The sequence below is a fragment of the Pteropus vampyrus genome, unplaced genomic scaffold (genome assembly GCF_000151845.1).
Source record: "Pteropus vampyrus isolate Shadow unplaced genomic scaffold, Pvam_2.0 Scaffold14, whole genome shotgun sequence".
NCBI classification, from domain to species: domain Eukaryota; kingdom Metazoa; phylum Chordata; class Mammalia; order Chiroptera; family Pteropodidae; genus Pteropus; species Pteropus vampyrus.
The window spans coordinates 4,440,204-4,454,298 of NW_011888795.1; the positions used below are offsets into that span (position 1 = coordinate 4,440,204).

Below are 14,095 nucleotides of genomic sequence, written 5' to 3' on the forward strand. Positions count from 1 at the left end.
ACATTACAATTGGTTGTTATATATCTTAAATCAGCCTCTCTCTTTCTCTCTCTTGCTCTCTCCTTTCCATCTCTCCCTTTTTTCTGAATCATTATATTATAAAACATAGCATGTAGAATAAAAAGACTCAAAACATATGTATGAGTTAATGAGTTATTATAACCTTTGAACCACAGATCAAGTCCAAAAATAGAACACTGCCAGTCACCCTTGAAGTTCATCCACATGCCCTATGTCAATCCCAGCTCTTTTCTATCCCCAAAAGTAGCCACTATCTATACTTTCATAGTAAAATCACTTCCTCATTTTCATTTATAATTTTATCACTCATGTGTGTAACCTTAGACACAACAGTCTCATCCATTTTTAAATGTCTTATATGTTTCCTTTAATCTATACATTCCCACACCATGCCTTTCTTTTTCTTACAATTATCTGTTGAATAACCCAAGGCATTTGACATACAAAATTTTCCACAGTCTGGATCTTGCTGACTGCAAACTCATAGTACAGATCAATATATTACTCTGTTCTCTATAATTCCCTCAAAATGGCAGGAGGATCCAAAGTTTTACTCAAACTTAGTTTTAATCCATTTGGCACAATTATGAATGAAATTGCTTCCTTTCATCAGAAAGAATATGTCTGGCTGTCTCTCTTCTTGTGATGATAGCTATCATTGATGCTTAATGCTTAGATAATATTAAGTCATTGGGGGTTGCAAAGTGATTACATATTGCTATAAAAACACACTTCTCTACACCATTTCTTAACACAGTGTACATTTCTTAATGGAAAAGGCAGAATAAATATTTACTTTTCCCCCTTTTTTTACTAGTTTTCAAGATAACAAATTGATATCCTATCATCCAAATGTAATCAATTAAATATTTCGAAATAGCATTATAAATTTAAGGGTTTAAATTTAATTCATTGAATTCGACCCATTACAATTAATATCTTTATTCAAGTTGTTCCATTTTGCCAATGGAAGTTTCTTAAAGATGGATCCTAAGTCATTTCATTACTGACTTAAACAGAGACAGATGCTAAAATATTCAATTATGATTTATGGAGTTGTCTATTCTTTTAATTCTGTCAATTTTTGCTTCATGCATTTTGAAATACTGTTATTATTATTTTATTTTATGCCTTCCTGATGAATTGACCCTTTTATTATTCTGAAAAGTCCTCTTTATCTCTAAAAATACCCATTGTCTTAGAGTCTATTTTATGGGATTTTGGGATATCCATTCTACCCATCTTATTTTCATTCATCATTTATTTTCTATTTAAATTTTTTTTCTCCCTTCCACTCTCATTAATCTTAAGGCATTACCTATTATGTTCACCTGCTGTTATGTTCCTCTTGGTTTAGCTTCATTTCTAAAATGACTCATTTTCTTCTAAGTTTTTACTGAGTTTTAAAATTTCTGGACTTTTCTATTTCTTATTTATTTTTTGTTATTCTTTCTCATCTCGTATCATTTCTTAATGTTTTTCAGCTCATTTTTGAAATATTGGGTTATGATATGTCTTTCTGAAATGCTTTTTTGTTCTGTAGGATATTATTCTGCTTCTTATTCTTTTTCTTATAATTTTAAATGGGATTATACTTTGATTCTTTTTGCTGCTCATTTTTATATGAGACCAGTTATTTTTCTAAGCTTTATCATCTGGCAAGATTTGTAATTTCACAGAGATCCCTCTTTAAAACTATGGTCTTGATATTTCTTGATTCTCTTCTGCTCTTCCTCTGTTCTGGCCCTCTGGTCCTTCTCTTCCCTTCTGATCTCATTTACTTCTGATTTCACTTCCAGACATTTCTCCCCAGTATGGATGGGTGTTTTTCAGAGCTCCAAGGCACTAGAACTATTTCAGCCCTTCGAAATTTCTTACTACAGGTCTCTTGGACTCATTGTCTATTAGGCAGCAAAATCCTTCCAGTTTCAGCTGCTGTTCTCAAAATGGTCCACCACACTTTCCAGTGAGTTCTCACTGGCTTTTCTGGGGTTCTGTTCTCAAGTTTGTCAGGTACCACATTACTTATATCTACTCTCTTATCTATAAAAATGGATTTTTTATGGGTCATGTTTGTGGTTTGTCTCACTGGTTTTATTGAAGGTGATTCTTGTGGATAACTTGTCACTGAGTTTTGTTTTAAATATTCTCTAGTTTTAGGCTTTGGCTTATGTGGATATTTGAAGAGATTAGAAAACTATGCTGCTGCCACAAATGCTACCTTCCAACAATTTATTTTTGATTAAAAAATTTCCCAAATCCCTCAGATGTAGAAGAGACCACAGATGGACTGTGGCCACAAATGAGGGCAAATATGAAAATACTTATAAGTAACAAAATATAGTACTGGTGAGTCAAGGAATTAAAATTCACCAGATGAATAGGTAGCTTCTGATTCCACTGAGCAGTGAATAGAAGTGGGAAATAGTTCTAAAATTGTATTTTATAGAAAGTTAATAGAAATAAAGTAGTTTTAGTAGTCCAGTGAATGTTATTTAAGAAATGGTGGATTGAGGCAAAGCGTTCTCCACCACTTCTTTTAAAATGTTGCAAGGTAAGGAAGCAGTAAAAGATTTGTATAAAATCACTATGGAAGACATTAAAAAATCTGATGAGAAAAATCTCAGTTTCTGCATTAACTCGACAAATAACTATTGCTATTTTAGAGAGGGTGACATGCCCTCTAGTTTGCTTACCATATACCAAGTGACAGTTGGTTTGACACTGGAAGGAAAAAATCCATCTACATTTGGACAAGTGATCTTCTGAACACCATATTCAAGAAACAGTCTATGCACTGGGATTTTCATGGGAGAATTGAAGCAGCTATCTTTTTGAACAACTTCCAGAGGAAATGCAACTTTGCTGCAATATGAGATGTTCCTGAAAAGAGAAATATACAATGAATGGGCAGTCTCATTTGCATTTGTTTTAATGCAGTAAACACGATAAAATGAGCTAAGTAATGCTATGTATTGAGACTTTATTTATACGTTAAATCTATGTAAGAACTAAATATGTTACGGAGGTATTTCCTGTATCAATTGACATCACAGAATAAAAACAGACACAATAACTACTATTGATATATTAAAATATTTATATTTTTAGAAATTCTCCTAAACATGCATATGTATGTGTGTATGTATGTATGTATGTATGTATGTGCATGTGTGTGTGTGTGTGTGTGTATAAATTTTTTAACTTTAGCCTTAAAACATTCTCAGCAGTACTCAGTATCGGTAACGCAAAGGTAAGACTAGCATATTAACTCATGGTATATAAACAACCTTTGGAAAATAAGTATGTTTCTAAAACCATTTTTAAAAAAGCCTTAGCTTTTGTTTTAGTAATTTTATTTCTGGAAATCTTTTCACATGATAGAATTATGGGAACTTAATCAGAAATTCTCTTCCAGTGCTATGTCTACAAAGAAAACAATGGAATCAAAAGAAAAAGCTACAAAACATAAGACTGTAAAGATAATCATGGTACAACCATTCAAAGTTGTACGTGCCTATAAAAAAAATCAAGCATGAAGGAAAAAAACTAACAAACACATAAAACTTCTTAGGATTGCTGGAGAATCATATTTATGCTTTTAATGTCTACAATAGGTTGTTTCATCTGTCTGGAAGGCTCTTCTGCCATCACCCTACCTTACACATGGAGGTCTTCTCTGCCAGCCTTTGTGCACCCATATCTATGCACTCATTTTCTGAGCACCTTAGACATTTCTTTGATTGAATTTTTCATAGTTTAAACAAAGACATGACCTTGTGTGATTTCTTTTATTCCTTGCATCTAGTACAGTGTTTAAACTTTCGGTAGGTGATGAATGAATATTTGAAACTTGTGTGTATATACAGAAAAACAATAAATAAAACATAAATAATAAGACAACTAATTTTTTACGGAGATGGGGAAATGGGTCTATTCTTTTTATAATTTCGATTTAAGGGATCAAATACATAGATAGTCAATGACTCATGAATTAATTCTAAATACAATGGAAGGTGTGGAGGAATGCACATTGTATTTAGGTGGGAGGAAAGGGTACTTAAAAATGACTTAGGACAATGGTAATAAGCTGGAAAGGGAGATTGGTAGGCATAATCTCTACCAACAAATAGCAAAAATACAACCAGTGAAATCTGGGAGGGTGAATCTGAACTTGATAGCCTTAAGGACATCAGGCCTATGATTTCATGTGGTTCAGTTTAAGGTGATTCTCAGTTTAGGAATCACCTCACGACATTGAGAAGCTGCTAGATTTTCTTTAGAAACATAGATAGGCAGACAGGTAAATTAAAGAGACCATCTGAAAATTGATAAATAACACTAAAGGTATACTTAGGCCTTAACAACCATACAACCCTGTTCCTGTAATGTCAAAGAAGGTTTTAAAAGTTTGCGGAAGAGCTCTAGACAAGTAGTGGGTTGCTGAGGAAAAGGAAATTGAGATACTGAAGCACTAGAATGCATAGTAGAGACCAAGGTCATCCAGAAAGCTACTGATGACCCCTTCCCAGATATTTGCTGATGTTCATGTTGGAATGGTAATGCATTAACAACTGCCAAAGATGAAAAGGAGCTTAAAGAGCATTGAGGCTGACTTTCTCTTTATGCAGATAGATACCAAAGCTCTCAGACACGGATTGACTTGACTAAGGTCCACCAGCTAAGTAGTGACATAACTGGGTGGTAGCCTAGGCTTTCTGTCTACTCATCCAGTGTTTTTTCCACTATAATCTTTTCTAACTTCTCCAATAAAGTGATATTAGTATATAAATAATGGAAACATGAGTATTTCAGGCTCCTTGGAAGCCTACACACCAGTCTAGAACTCATTTTAATAAAAATAAAGAATCATGCAAAAATCTCAGAAGGGCCTTCAGAGGTTACAAGGGACTCTCAAGGCCACAGTGGTCAAAATGTGTTCCTGTGACAGAGAAAAGGTCCTTCTCCATAATCATTACATAGTTTAAATTTATCAAAGCATAGTCAAAGTTCTCCATCAGAGAACAGTTAATATCCATTTATGACATTGAACATTCAGAAGAAGGTCTGGGATTACTTATTGTTATGTTATGTTATTCTAAGTTGGAGTATTGCTATGTTATTCAGCCCTATTGTTATGGGCTGAATTGTGACCTCATCAAATTCATACATTGAAGACCTAACCCCCAGTACCTCAGAATATATTTAGAGATAGGCCTTGAAAGAGGTAAGTAAGATAAAATGAGGTCATATGGGCAGGCTCTAATTCAATATGACTAATGTTCTTATAGAAGAGTTTAGGACACAGAAAACACGAGAGAGACCATGTGAAGACATGGAGAGAATATGACCATCTGCAAACCAAGGACAGATGAATTAAACCAACCCTGCCTATACCTTGCTCTTGGAATTCTAGCCTCCAGACTGTAAGAAAACAAATTTTTATTGTTTAAATACCCAATCTGCGGTATTTTGTTATGGCAGCCCTAGCAAACCAATGCACTTATTAAATAGTAGGAAACTATGTTTTAAAAAAAAAAGTTCATAACATAGATGGGAATTTAAAAAAATAAAATAAAGCCTGAAAGCTAAAAAGGAATCGTGGAGGAAAAAAACATCCAAAGAACTAAGTTTTAAAATGATTATTCTTCAGAAGGGCTTCAGTTAAATTTTTTTCAAGAGCAAAAAAAACATCTTCATTTGGGCTAGTCAATGTGTCTACTGGATATCAGATTACACAGCAGGACTGTAGCCCTCAAGAAGTCAATTGGTAGTAAAATAAAAATAGTATATTTGGAGCAAAATGCAAACTCTACATGAACTTTTAAGAAAAAAAGTAAATTTGAAAGAAATTTTGCAGTAATGATAGGGTGCTTTGTATTATATTCTTAGATTCCCAGAGATACGGTGTCCATTTGTTTCTTAAGAGAATTTTGGTAGAAAAGGCTGAAAAGCATTGTTCTAGATACATTTGATGCCTCCCAAATATTCCTTCTCTTATAACAAGCATCTCAACGCTTTATTAAGACCTTTGAAAGTCGACAAGAATAACAGATATGAGTGTGTTGTACACTCTGCCCTGCTTATTGTTTAGGGATATAGATGCCTCCAGGTGGGGCAGAAGTGTATAGGCAGGTTCCAATGTCAGGGAAGGGGGACAAATAAGCGAGGATCTACCTTTAGACAACCTTGATATATGTCAGGATTTGAAAAGGAACCGTCTATGGAGAATGTTTTCAGGAGCACAACCATTTTCTCCTCATACCTCTCTCAGCCAAGCTCAGCTAAGCCACTGGGGTAGAGTGTAAGTAACTCTTTCTAAATGTTTCTCTTTCCTCCCCAGCTTCATAGCTCATGCATCTTCTGGATAAAGGCCTAGGAACTAAAGGGAAAAGAGAAAGTGGCCACCAAAACTCAGGCTACCTTAACATGCAGGTATAGTTGCCCGTGTCATTGAGGAGGGTGGGCCGGAACCAGAGTACATCTTTCTCCTTACTAATGCGGTTCTCAGGGAGACGGAAGTTAATTGGTTCCTCAAGGTCCCGGTCCTGTCTAGTCCAATACCAGATTAGAGTAAGGCCAGCTGAATGGGCTGTGCTGTAGTTATATTTCAAAAAATGTTCAAAGAGCGGGCACTTGATGCGAGCTGGCTCATCTTCAAACACTTGGATCTGCCTCATGATATCTAGTCCCCAGTCATCGCAGCGTTCTGGAACAACTGAAAAGAAAAAAAAGGCAAATGAGTCACCTCACATTAAAGGCCTCCATAGAACACATTTTCTCCTCAGGATACCCAATTTTTCCCAGGATCCCCCTTTCTTGGTCATCTTCAATAGCCTCCCTTTAATATTTGCATATACTAGACAGTTGTATGAAGAAATGACTTTCATTCTTTATCATTTTTTGACTGAGATAGCAGTCTGATTTGATAGCCAGATCCTCTTGAACCCTATAAGGTATAGGGGAGAATCTCACATGAAAAAGAAGTCACATACTCTCTGACTCCTCTGAGGACATTGGAGGTTCTAAGGAGAAAACTGTAACTGCAAAGACAACCTTCCAGGACTCCCAGTTCTCCTCGAGGTTCCTGATTTTGGGGCTAAATCTGTGCTGTCCAATGGTAATATAATGTGAGCCATATACATAATTTTAGATGTCCTAGTGACCACATTAAAAATGCTTTAAACAGAGATAAAATTAATGTATATATTTTGTTAAACTTGATATATCCGAAACACCCCAATACATTAAAATGAGATATTTTATATTCACATTCTTTTTTTTGTAATAAATCTTCAAAATTCAATGTGTTCTACACTTATAGCACATCTTCATTTGGGCTAGTCAATGTGTCTACTGGATATCAGATTACACAGCAGGATTGTAGCCCTCAAGAAGTCAAGAGGGTTCAGTGATGCTCAGTGGAGAACAAAGGTGCTATAGTTTCTATCATTTAGAGTCAAATAAAATTTATAATGACTTTTACAATTTATTTTTTATAATGAAAAGTAATCACTGATCCACACAGGAAAAAAAATAATAATAAATGACTTTTTAAAAGAGTAATATATGAATGTAGGGCTCTAGATATAACTATAGGGAACAGAAGTCAGGCATGATGGAGTACTGTAAAGCCCAAAACAATCATCTTAAAATAGTTTTCTTTTTTCCTTTCTTTTTTCTTTTTTCCTAACATACATACATACACATGCATACATATATGTGTGTGTTTGTGTATATGTGTGTATATATATGTCTATATATTTTTAATGGTGTAATATTCTCCACATTTCAGCTGACATCTAAAACTTTTCATCATAAGTATAACAATTAGAAAGGATATACTTAATGTCATATTACAAGTAATGACATTTTAAAATAAAATGGTTATACCACTCTTCCAATTACATCGAATGAACTAGTGATTTGCCATACACCAATATCCACCTAAAAATATGTAAATAAGCTTTCTTTCAAACACTGGTAATTCTATACCATTCTTTTGTATTAATTCCACTGTCTCCACACATAATATTACTTTAATGAAATATATTTTTGATAGCTTTTTAAAAATTTTTCATCATTTTACTTTTCTGTGTAATATATAATACTCTAAATATTAATTTTTTTTCTGAAATGAATTTTATTATAATTAGAGATACACAATTTAAATAATATGTATTTTCAATTTTACAAGTAATTATTAAATATAAAATGTAAAATTATTTTGAAAACCATTTCTTGATTATAATCAGGATGGACTATTTTTGAAAAGAAGGGTTGAGCATTAATTGAAAATATTTTATTTATACATAAGCACAGAGGAAATGTGTCTATAGTCAAGAACAGGAGTTTAATTCTATCAAGGTTATCGATTCTTTATATTTCGTTTGAGCTATATGCACCATTTATATTTTTATTATCAAACATTATTTTAATAATCTATCACTGACATCTCTGGAAGACTGAGTTTGCAAAACCAGATTTAATTCCCACTCTTCCCTATATCCACATCCTTTACAGTTTGATGCAATGAGTCTTCTAATCAAGGAGAGTCCATTTTCCTACACCTTGGATCTGAGCTGTCCTAGTGACTTATGCTGACCAACAAAATGCAGCGAAGGTGATTTTGTGTCAATTCTAAGCCTTTTGCTTTTTTTTCTTGTAACCCTGTTACCACCATGAGAACAACCCCAGTGTTATGGACTGAATATTTGTGTCCCACCACCCCCCAAATTCATGTCGAAGCCCAAACATGACAGATTTTGGAGGTGGGGGACTTTGAGAAGTAATTAGGTCATGAAGGTAGAGCCCCTGTGGTGGGATTACTGTCCTTATAGTCCTTATAGGAAAGGAAGAGAGAACTTGCGCGCACGCTCTCGCTCTCTCGCTCTCTCGCTCTCTCGCTCTCTCTCTCTCTCTTCCACGTGAGGACATGGTAAGAAGGCAGCCCTCTGCAAACTGGGAAAAAAGAAAAGTCTCTCACCAGACATCTAGTATGTTGGCACCTTGATCTTGGACTTCTTAGCCTCTTGGACTGTTTTTTGTTTAGTCATCCACCCTATCTATGGTATTCTGTTACAAGAGCCAGAAGCGACTAAGATACTCAACTGACAGCTGGCTCACCTCCACGAGCACTGCTGTCTGGCCTTTCACAGAGGACCAAAGATGCAAGAGCCCAGCCTAGATCACTTGAGCCAAGCTTCTGTTAGAAGAATTGTCCGGGACACTCATAAACTCATGAGCAAGAAATACATGTGTAACAAATAAAATGAAGCTTGTCCCTGAAGTTTGTAGTTGGTTGGTAGGCAACCAACCAACTGTTTTAGAGACAGTAGATAACTGATAGAACAACTAAATTAGAGGCTACTTTAATTTTGATAAAAACAAGGAACTCGAAGCTTTACCACTTGCAAAAGGCTTTGTAAGTACATAATAAATCCCTAAGTAAATAATAGATTTCTGGAAATCTAACAAACTGATTTTTCTAAGACTAAACAAATTGCTATTATTTATAATTGTTATGCATTCATATAGAAACACTTTTTAAAATCCAACATACAGAGAAAGAACTGTGAGATCAAAATGTTGTTCATACCAATACAAACTTAGTAAAAAATATTTACAAAAAAAAAACTCGGCAAAATATCTATCTTATCACATTGTTTAACTGTATTTTCATTAAAGCTGCAAAGTTACGAAATTCTCTCTTTTCAGTCTTAAGGAAATTACAATCATAGTTTTTAAGATAAATATGTCAGACTGAATACCTGCATATAATTTCACTCCTTTCTGAAATTCGACTTAAACTAAAAATAATTTTTCAAGCCATAATCCCACGTAACATCAAGAACAGGAGAAAAGGCAATAGAGACATCAAAATGAATAAGGGGTAACCAGATAAGCCCATTTAAAATGAAAAATCCTAAACCAGCAGGGGAAAGCTGGAGAGCAAACAAATCTGGAATGAAGAATGCAGAAAAAACCCCAAGAGGAACTATCAGCACCAAGATAAAATATTAATAGTGCTGTTCACCCAGTATTTTTGAGTTCTCTTCCTAGACGTACTGTAAGATTGTATTTGTATGCCCCTCTGAAAAAAGGATAAGACATATGACATACTCTGGCCAATATGATCAAGTGAGTGTCACTTGTGGAGGGTGTTTTAAGGACCAGAGTATATTTCACCATGTTGCGTTTCCTTCTGCCTTGGCAAATATGAAAGTACAGAGACTGAGACTTCCTTAGCTTAGATCTCTTGATACAGATAACATGTAGCAGAGTTAAGTTATAGAGAATAGGGATTTGCTTGCTACCAGTATGAAAAATCTGTTCTCACCTGTCAAATGCAATCAATTACCATAAAACAAAGACTTAACCAGCAGAGTGGAGAAATAAGGACAATCAGCTGAAAGCTTTGTCAAAGCTCTGCCTTTGTTCTTATCTCACTCTCCTAGCACTCAAGAGGAGTGCTTTTCTACTCAGCTCCAAGGATGAAAGCAGTTAGACCTTTATCCTCCAGGCAGGAGAATGAATAAATCTTCTATGCGAAATTTGACTAGCTTAGGAAGAAAGACCTAACACTCTTAATATCAGTGTTTCTTTAACAAATTGCACGGCCACACCATTCAACAGAAAAGCTCAAGGTTAACAAGCCTTACATTCACATTTAGAATTTTCAGTCAGCCTCTACATCACTTCTTTTTAAAAATGAACAGATAGTCCCAGAGTAAAATCTCCACCATGAAAGGTAACATCCAAAGAAACTTTAGGAAAATCAAGATTAGTACAGGAAAAAAAAAAATCTTAAAAAAAAATCCTATCATTAGCATCCTCAGAGAAATAAGGAACTGCTGCTACGTTCATGAAGCAAGAACAAGATGACATAACAAAGAAATATTCAAAGAAGAAAAAAAGCTCATTAAAATGAAAAACATGATTGCAGAAAATTAAAACTTAACAAATGGGTTCTTTGAAAGTTAAAGTTGAGAATTTCCCAAAAAGTAGAAAAAAAAAATGAAAAAAGACAAGAAAATTAGAAAACCAGTCCAGGACTCTCAATGTCTCAATAAAAGGAGCTCTCCCCAAAATTAATTAATTAGTTAATTAATTAATAATAATAATAAAACAGAAAGAAAAGTCTCAATTAAATAATTCAAAGAAAAAGAAACCCCAGAACTGAAAAACCTATTAAACGAAAATTATCATTCTTCCTGCAATCCCACTCTACAATATATCCCAGCTTGGACCAGTAGATCATGGTTCTGATGTTGTGACTCACTTTTAACAAGAACACTGGTAAATTGGAGAGAGAGAGGAAGCTCTTCTGGAGGTTAATGGTATCTTGATTAAAGGAGACTTTTTGACACTAATAGTACAAATTGTCACTTTGTTTGGCCTTGGAGATCTTTATAGCACTGGACAATGATTAATAGTAAGATAGATGATAAGTGACAGGTAGATTTTTTTTTTTTTTGGGAAGTAGGAGAATGCTGATTATAAAATGGGAGATGGAAAAAGGCAGCTAATATGACATCTCAAACACAAGCATGTACTCAGATGAGACAATTTGGGAAGAAGTATGAATGGAATGTTGGTGATCACTAGGGCAGAATGTGGCAGAGCCTGGCTACATGTTCATTAATCCTGTTTTCCTTAGCCCATATGAAAACTACATATCCTTAGCAATTGGGTTGGGGCCATGTGATTAGGTTCTGTGGCCAATGAATGTGGTCAGAAATGTTGTATAATCTCTAATTTCCAGCAAAATCTTTGGTGCTTTCTCTTTCTCTTACATGGAGACCTTGAAAAGGGTAGCATCAAAAGATGAAAGGAGCTCGGCTTCCTGTCATTGCTCAGAGCAGAGATTCTCAGGAATCCCATAAGACTTTCAAGAGGTTATAACTGAACAAACAATAAACCTCTATTGTGTTAAGCCACTGTGATTTGGAGGATATTTGTTATAACAACTAGTATTGCCTATCTTGACTAATAAAGGAAAGCAGAATTTACTTTCATAAAATAACAATAAATCAAGAGCGGACACTTTTAAAAATAGCATTTGTTAAAGGCCCTTGCATACAAAAATTTAAATATAATTAACAAAGATTTTTGGCTTAATATTTTTTCAACCAAATTAAATGCAATACAGTTTAAAGGGGAAAAGAAATTATTATACATGCTATGTAGCTTCCTTACAGAATGTGGCATGGGCCAAATAAATATATCTATAAAGAGAATCAGACTCCTTTATAATAGAGACTGAAAGTTCACATATTAGTATCTGTAAACATTCACAGAAATAGTATTATTATTGAGCTTTTCATTCAGGGTATTTGCCCATTTGAAACTATTTCTGTGAGATTTTAAGTTTCTCTAGCCAGCCACCTAAGGGTATTTTGTCAGAGCTTTTTAAATTATTCATTGAACAAACAAAAATAAAATCTATGGCAATAGGCTGGAGTGTCATGTAATACCAAATTAATTATATAATTCACTGCAGGCACCAGCTGAAGAAAAGACTGGGGAAAGGCTGTTATGCAAATAGATTTGTTTCCAATAACAGCAAAGGGGCAATGAATTACCGGCACAGTGAATTACATTTTTGTTTAAAACATTCCTTCTTATCCAGTTTACTCCCCAGTAGAAGTCCTCTCTAAATTGGACCCTCAACATGGGAACCACAAAGTCATTATTTTCCTCTGCCAAAGAATTTCTTAAGACTGAGGCTTGGTGGCACACAGGACAAATGGAAATGTGCAAAAGCCTTGCAAAGCCAAGTCACTGGAAAATCCAACCCACGCTCCTGACAGCAATTAGCATTTATATAACAGGGTATACATTTTAACTAATTAATCTCGCAACACCCTCTTGGGCTTTCATGACCCATTCCCACATTACATGCCAGGAAACAGAGACAGAAAGATTAATTGACTTACTTTCGCCTGAGTGGTAGCACAAATAAAAGCTGCCTGAACACAGATCTAGGATGTTTGTCCCACATCTATGCTCACACATTCAAAGCAAGATATTTGCCACAGAAAAGCTATTCATATGTTTGTATTTATTAAATATTTACTGAGAACCGGCTGTGAGCATGGCACTGTGCTGGGCGCTAGGGCAGAGAGACATATAGATATAAAAACTCAGGAAGCTCAGGTAGAGAAAAATAAGGAAATGGTTTAAATATTGGAAGACCTAATGTGGAATTAATTTCTGTATGTAAGTATTCCCCCTGTGCCACTTACTTTTCATATCATCTTGGGCAAAGTGCTTCCCTTCTTAGACTCTCACCTTCTGCATGTAAGCCTAAGATATAAAGTACTACAGAAACTGTGAAGTTCTATGTACATATTAGTTACATGTATATCTTACAGTGTTGTATGAGAATGAGAGGGCCTGGTATATGGAAGGAGCTCAGTGCATATTAGGTGTATCTGGATGCTAAATCTGAATGGGCCATTGCCCATCAAAAAGTTAATCTTGGAAAAAGAAAGACACACATGAAATTAACTAAATGAAAATACCTGGTGGAAAGAACCCACCGTTAGAACAAGCTTCCAGGTTTTATAATATAAAATCATAGTATTATATTATAACATAGCATAACATAGCATAGCACAGCACAGCACAGCACAGCACAAGACAGAACAAGACAGAAAGGGATGGGAAGGGAAAGGGAGGGGAGGGGAGGGAGGGGAGAGGAGGGAAGGGAAGGCGGAGATGAAGATTGTAGTCCTTAGATTGGGTTGTGATCAGAAGCAGTCCTTTTAACAACCCACACTGGAACCCAATGTGGATGAGGCCACTTTAAAAATGGTCCCATCAGCACATTCTAGTAGTCCTATCCACGCCTAAGGGCAGAGACTAAGTCTAATGGGAGGGCTTGTTTTACATCCATACAGGTAGTTTTGAAGAATTTTCTTTTTCTAGTGGTATGTATGGCTCCTCAGGAAATATTAGCATGGGACTGTAATCCAGATAGACTCCAAGACATGAGGAAACTGGTTAGGCTGGCAAGCAACTTTGAATGAGAAGCATAAAGACAAAGAGAAAATCAACAAGTTAAGTGTGG

General features: G+C 35.1%; 1 protein-coding gene across 3 annotated transcripts in view; it reads right to left on the bottom strand.

The window, feature by feature from the left end:
* IL1RAP (interleukin 1 receptor accessory protein) overlaps positions 1-14,095 on the bottom strand; it is a 134,129-nt gene that overhangs the window by 49,730 nt on the left and 70,304 nt on the right. For 2 of the 3 annotated variants that reach the window (XM_011381528.2, XM_023525772.1), the window contains 2 exons: positions 6,445-6,739; positions 2,718-2,904 (listed from right to left, as the gene is read on the bottom strand). In XM_011381528.2, the coding sequence (XP_011379830.1) occupies positions 2,718-2,904; positions 6,445-6,739 (482 nt within the window). The remainder of the gene's footprint in view (positions 1-2,717; positions 2,905-6,444; positions 6,740-14,095) is intronic. The other variant, XM_023525770.1, reaches the window with a different exon arrangement.